Raw genomic sequence first — 6,506 nt, forward strand, 5'->3', positions numbered from 1 at the left:
TTAATTTAATTTCTCTAGTTTTAATGAGAATCAATTAGTTTGAGTTGATTCAATTCTGTGCGCTTTTCTGTGAGCATATAAAGTTCTCATGTAAAGTGAGAGAACTGTGTCATCAGACATTTCCGCTGCAAGCGAACAAGAGATGATAATATAAAATTTATATATACAAACGCTAAACCTAATTTATAACTTGCCCCATATAGATACAAATATATAATTTAAATTTCACTTTTTTTTACTCTTCCAGAGAGCGAAAACGTCAACGTTGAGAACAGCTCCCCAGATGAAATTTCCGAGTTGCAAGCCGTTGGCTCTGTGACCAGCCTAACGGAAATTCACACACACCAGAGCACCGAAAATATCGTTGCCGAGGACTATCAGGCGCAACAACAGCAACAACAACTGCCATTACCGCAGCAACAACAACAGATAACCCAGTCACCGCCAAAGCAGCAGCTACAACAGCAGCCAGCTCAAAAACAAGCGTCAGCACATTTCAATTCACAAAATGTTATTGACATGCCGCCCGTCGTCGTTGCGGCCACTGAAGTTTATCATCACCATGATGACAATGTGCCAAAGGAGGAGGCGACCGAAGTGCCTGTGGCGACAGTGGCCCCAGCAGCAGCACCGCCACCAGCACCAGTAGCTGTCCACGCGGCACCTCAGCAACAACAGCAGCAGCAACAGGCACCAACTGTGGCCGCTGTAGTGGCTGCGCAGCCTGTCGCCACCGCTGTGGCAAGTGTTTCGACTGCCACCAATGTGCCGACACAACAACAACAGATACAGACTTCACCGCCTTTGCAGAAGTATCATCATCAGCAACAGCAACAACCACAGCAGCAGCAAACACACCAACAGACACACCCGAAACATCAACAACAATCGTATAATCGTTATGATCAACAACAACAACATCATAGCCAACAATATCACCATCAACAGAATCATAGTTATCAATATGAACAACGTAGGCCACAGCAAAATTACAACAATAATCAATCGCGTCGTAAATACGATTACAACAATCAATCGTACGCGCCGAACAATAATAACAATAACAATGGCAACAATAACAACGACACGGCCATCCAGACTACGAAGACAATGTCTTGGACTAATTCGAGTAAAAAGTCTACTGCATCGGTGGCTGTGACTGCCACACCTAACAGCTACAACAACAGCAACAATAGTAACAATCAAAATAGAACATATGGTCATTCCACCAGGACATATACCAATCATGGTCATAATTATCAGCAACAATCGCACTACCACCAACAACATCAGCAGCAGCAACAACAACACGGTGGCCACTATAATCAACCGCAGATGCGCAATGCTGGCGGCATGAAAATGCCCCCATCGCCGGTGAGCGGCAACAATGCACCATCACAGTTCGGCAACAACAATGCAAACGATCGCCGCAACAGCCAAGCCGAGCAGCCGAAATATGCGAACCATGGCAATAATAGCTCATACAACAACTACAACCAATATGGCAATAACAGCGGCAGCAGCGCGACGAACAGCAGCAATGTGAACAACGCAGGCGCGGCAGCGGCCACATCCACGGCCAGCACCACAGCAGCGCCGCAACATTTCCCACAACAACAACAACATCAGACACAGCAGCAGCAGCAAGTGCAAGCCGCAGCACAACATCAGCAACAAACAGCTGCGCAAGTGGCGCAAAACCAGCCACAACAACAACAGCAAGCGTTAGTAATTGACAGCAAACAATATCCCGGCTTTACTAGCAGTAAGAAAGCTGCCGCTGCAGCTGCAGCCGCCACCACTGCCGCTGCTGCTGCCACCACAATGCCAATCATGAATTTGGCGCCACCAATCACCGCCAACACTAACACTACCGCGCCCAGCACACAATCCTGGGCCAGTCTATTCAACGATACCAACAACGCCAACGTGCAGTCCACAAGTGCCAGTGGTGCTCAGTCAAGCAGCAACAACAGCAACACAAATGCCAGCATACAGAATAGCAACTCCTCACCTGCGTTGCCGCCACCATTTTCATCGAAAAAACCAGTTGCCAAAGTAGCGCCTTATGAATGCGTTGTTCCCGCGCCGGTGAATCCCACACCGCCCGTGGTATTGCCAGGCGCTATGTCCTACTCGGCTGCCTCCGCGCAGGGCATCCCACCACAAGCACCGAGCGCAGCAAAGGCACTCGTCAAACCCGAACCACCAACGCCGACTGTGCGCGCCAATCTAGACGAATATACGCTGAAATTCGCCGATTTCCTCACAAAGTCAAAAACCGATCTGTCCACAGTTAGCCTGCGTCCACGCGGTCTCACCAATCCCTCGAACTACTGTTACATTAATTCCATTCTGCAAGCGCTGTTAGGCTGCGCGCCATTCTACAATCTGATACGCTCCATACCCAAGCAGGCGGCGGCTTTGTCCGAAGTACGCACGCCCACTGTCAATGCGCTGTAAGTCACATTCCCAATTTTCGCCCCAATCCATTAGTTTATTTGTTTGTAATTAATATAATAATAACAATAATCATAAGCAAGGCCATAAACAGTCAGCGGTTGCGTTCTATTCGCGATTGTAAGCGATCGCGTTACATTTATGGCAGAGTAACTGTTGACGAAGCGCCATGTGACGACGCGTGAAACCGTTTTGGTATAGCGCTGCTGTTGCGGGTGTTTTGTTGTAGTCTTTGAATCGCATAGTGAAAACGGCTGCCAGTTGCCGTTAGCACAAGGAACAGAGACAAACAAATTAAAAAAAAAATTTGTTAGTTTTTTGTAAATTTGAAATAATAGAATTTTTGGTTTAAACTTATTTATTTATCGATTATTTTTATTCTCACCGCAGCATTTCCTTTGTATCGCAATTTTCCACACTACCATCTGGTATGCGCTTGCGCACCAATAAAGGTCCCAAAGGCAAAGACGACTTGGGCAGCGAACTGCAATGCGATTCGGCCTTTGAACCCAGTGACATTTATCGCTTATGGATCGATAGCCGTGAGGAGTATGTCGAGGGGCGTCAAGAAGACGCTGAGGAGTTCTTGAGCTATGTGCTCAACAAGCTGAATGATGAAATGTTGGAGGTTTGTATTGAGAAAAAATGTTATTTAATTGCAGTTTTTGCTAAGTTTGCTTTTTACATTTTTAAAGGTTATAAAATTAGTCGCCAAACCAAATGCTGAACAAAATGGACGCAATGAAGTTTCAGAAAGTGAGGATGGCGATGAGTGGCAGGTATGCAAATTGATTTTTATAATTCAAATTAATATGTATCGAATTCTAAATTCGAAAAACTATGTTATGATATGTGAAATATTAATATTAATAGAAATTATAATCTGAATAGAAATTTAATTGAGTCAATTAACGTTTTTATGCCCTAAACAGGGTATATTAAGTTTTCCATGTAATTTGCAAAGCCCTAAAGAAAACGCCGAAGACCCTATAAAGTACATATGTATGTATGTAAATGATCAGCGTCACGAGCTAAGGCGACCGAGCCATCTTAGTCTGTCCGTCTGCCGGTATATTATGAGGTATCGACCTGAAATTTTCTATACGTCGTTCTCTGCTCAATATGGAGCTCATTTGCCGGAACCGCCAATATTGGACCACTATAACATAAAGCTCTCATATCAACTGATCGAATAATAAGTTTTTATATGGGAAAAGTTTTTTATTTGACCAGCTATCATCCTCAAATTTGGCATGAATTATTGTCGAAGGCATTTTTACAATATTTGGACAAATTGATTTAGATTTGACCACTATAGCACATGGCTGCCATACAAAGTGACCGATTGAAATTAACACTCCTACCTATCCAGAATAGACCCAGACATAGCCAACGTATGTCCTGCATGCAACGAGTCTCCGCATGACACTGACCACCTCTTTGCATGCCCAACCAACCCCACCTTTCTAACACCCTTTTCCCTCTGGTCCGACCCCGTCGAAACAGCACGTTTCCTGGGCCTCCCGTTAGATGACATCGACGACAACACAGATGGCTATCACCATCCCAACGGGGACTGATAACCGTTAAAACAACAACAACAACAACCGATTGAAATTAGGTCCTTGTGTCTAAACTTTTTTTATTGGGCAAAATATCTTTACAAAATTTGCTTCATTGTCCGAGGCAGAGCTACAATCTCTGAACATATTGCTCAGATCTGACCACTATAGCATATAGCTGGCAGTGAAGGGTATTAAAGCTTCACTACAGTCATAGTTGCAGTCTTGTTTCTTTCTACATTTTAGTGCATAAAATTCAAAAGTTTAATTCAAATGCTAATATAAAATTAAATCCCGTGTATATACATCGACCTAATACAGCCTTCCATAATCTTAAATATTCATCATACAAAACGTTTTCTTTCGCTAGATGATCTGCAATAACCGCAATAAAGGCAGCGTCACACGCCAACAAGATTTCGGACGTACTCCACTGAGCGATATATTCCGTGGTGAGTTGCGTTCGCGACTGCAACGCGAAGGAGAACACTCCACCGATGACATACAACCATTCTTCACATTACAACTCAACATTGAGGTTAGTTAAAATTTGACGATTTTCTTAGATGGAACAATATTTACTTATATCCTCTTCTACTGCAGAAAGCCGCATCGGTAAAGGAGGCACTCGAAATACTGGTCGGACGCGATCAGCTTGAGGGTGTCACCGGCAGCAAGACCAAGCAAGAGGTGGTAGCTTGGCAGCAAATGACATTGGAGAAGTTGCCAACAATCTTGATTTTGCACTTGAAATGGTTCGATTACCGCTCGGATGGCTGTACGAAGATACTGAAGAAAGTCGAATTCCCAGTTGATCTGAAGATCGACGCAAGTGAGTGTCACAAAATAACTTTTTACTATTTTGATATTATTTTGAATTTTCTCGCCAGAAATACTCGCCTCCAAGAAGTACTCGATGAAACAGCGCGCCTATCGCCTATTCGCCGTTGTCTATCATGACGGCAAAGAGGCGACCAAGGGCCACTACATCACCGACGTCTATCACACGGGCTACAGCAGCTGGCTGCGTTACAATGATAGCTCCGTGAAGCCGGTTAGCGAGAATGAGGTTCTCTACCCGAAAACACCACGCGTGCCTTACCTATTATATTACAGGCGTTGCGACACAATGCCACAGCAGAACAACTCAACGACCGGTGGCCAAGCTAATGCGCACACAAATGCGGCTGGTAATCATGGTGGCCGCGATCGTGATGGCAACAAGTAAATGGGCATGCGCGCAGTGCGTAAGGCGTGTCAAACACGCCTACGAGTCAGTACATACTAGGAAGTGGCCAAGCCATAATCCGAGCACGCATGCGCCATGCGACAATATGGAGTATACAAACACACAACAACAACAACAACTATTACAGTAATAGCAACGATCAGTCGCCGGTGGAGAGTATATACACTATTACGTACAAAAATGCAACAGGCAACGGTTTATAGCGACAAACCATTAAATCGTAAGCCAACCGCTAGCAAAAATAGTTCCAAGTAGAACACCATGTAATATACACATTCATATATACATACGTAAAGGAATATATATATTTTTTAAGTTTATGATAGATATTACGCATGCAGTTAGGGCTAGCACTTGAAAAATTATAAACGCACGTAAATATTAGGTTTTTCAGCATTAATCTTATTTGCATAATATTAAAACAAGAAAACGATTGTTGCCTTTGAACAAAAATTGTATGGGTGAATGTTGGTGGTATGCGGGACATCGAGAGAAAGAGTGTAGTGAGCGCCTGCGTGACTGCTTTTTAGCGAGTTTTGGTTGCTTGCGACGCGTGCAGGTGTGGATTTTGTGAAAGCTGAGCACGTCTGGAGCGCAGCTCGTGAAGAGTACCCGTAGGAGGCAAAGTGTACCATGTGTGGTGGCATATATAATATATATATACATATAGTAGTAGTTTAATGTAGACAAAAACTGAGCGCATATAAATCGTGTAAATAAACTAGGATCATGTACAAATTACATATATAAAAATATTAGTTAAATAAAACCGCTGCACACATGTATACAAAACTCTATAGAAGAAAAACAAACTACAAAAAAACATTGCAAATAAAAAATAGTGGTTTTGGAATTGAATTATTTCCATTATCAAATAATAAATGATGAATAGCAAAAACAAAAACAACAACTGTAACAACAACGAAATAAGTCATAAAACAGTTTGTGAAGTTGAAAATGTAATGAAATGAATTATGTCTGCTTTGTAAATATAAAAATGAATAAATATGCAATAAATGCCGCGGCGCTTTCAGCATCATTGAAATGTTTGAGTGCACATTGGACCAAGTAAATACGTATGAAATGTATACAGCAATGAAGATCAATTTAGTTTAGTTCTGTAGTGTAGCGTGTGGAACTCATTGAGTGGAAGCAAAAATATTAAAGTAGTTAAAATACATTGCCTTTTTTCTACAGAAAATAAAAATGTCAACAAATGAAATCTAAAACAAAAA

General features: G+C 42.7%; 1 protein-coding gene across 2 annotated transcripts in view; it reads left to right on the top strand.

Moving 5' to 3' along the window:
- The window catches only part of LOC108978514 (homeobox protein 5), a 60,981-nt gene extending 54,475 nt beyond the window's left edge, over positions 1-6,506 (top strand). Inside the window, exons 5-10 of one of the 2 annotated variants that reach the window (XM_018948859.1) lie at positions 248-2,459; positions 2,851-3,088; positions 3,156-3,239; positions 4,393-4,560; positions 4,626-4,854; positions 4,913-6,506. In XM_018948859.1, coding sequence (XP_018804404.1) covers positions 248-2,459; positions 2,851-3,088; positions 3,156-3,239; positions 4,393-4,560; positions 4,626-4,854; positions 4,913-5,250 — 3,269 coding nt within the window. In that variant the 3' untranslated portion in view covers positions 5,251-6,506. The remainder of the gene's footprint in view (positions 1-247; positions 2,460-2,850; positions 3,089-3,155; positions 3,240-4,392; positions 4,561-4,625; positions 4,855-4,912) is intronic. The other variant, XM_018948854.1, reaches the window with a different exon arrangement.

The sequence above is a fragment of the Bactrocera latifrons genome, unplaced genomic scaffold (assembly GCF_001853355.1).
Source record: "Bactrocera latifrons isolate USDA-ARS-PBARC rearing strain unplaced genomic scaffold, ASM185335v1 scaffold_1, whole genome shotgun sequence".
NCBI classification, from domain to species: domain Eukaryota; kingdom Metazoa; phylum Arthropoda; class Insecta; order Diptera; family Tephritidae; genus Bactrocera; species Bactrocera latifrons.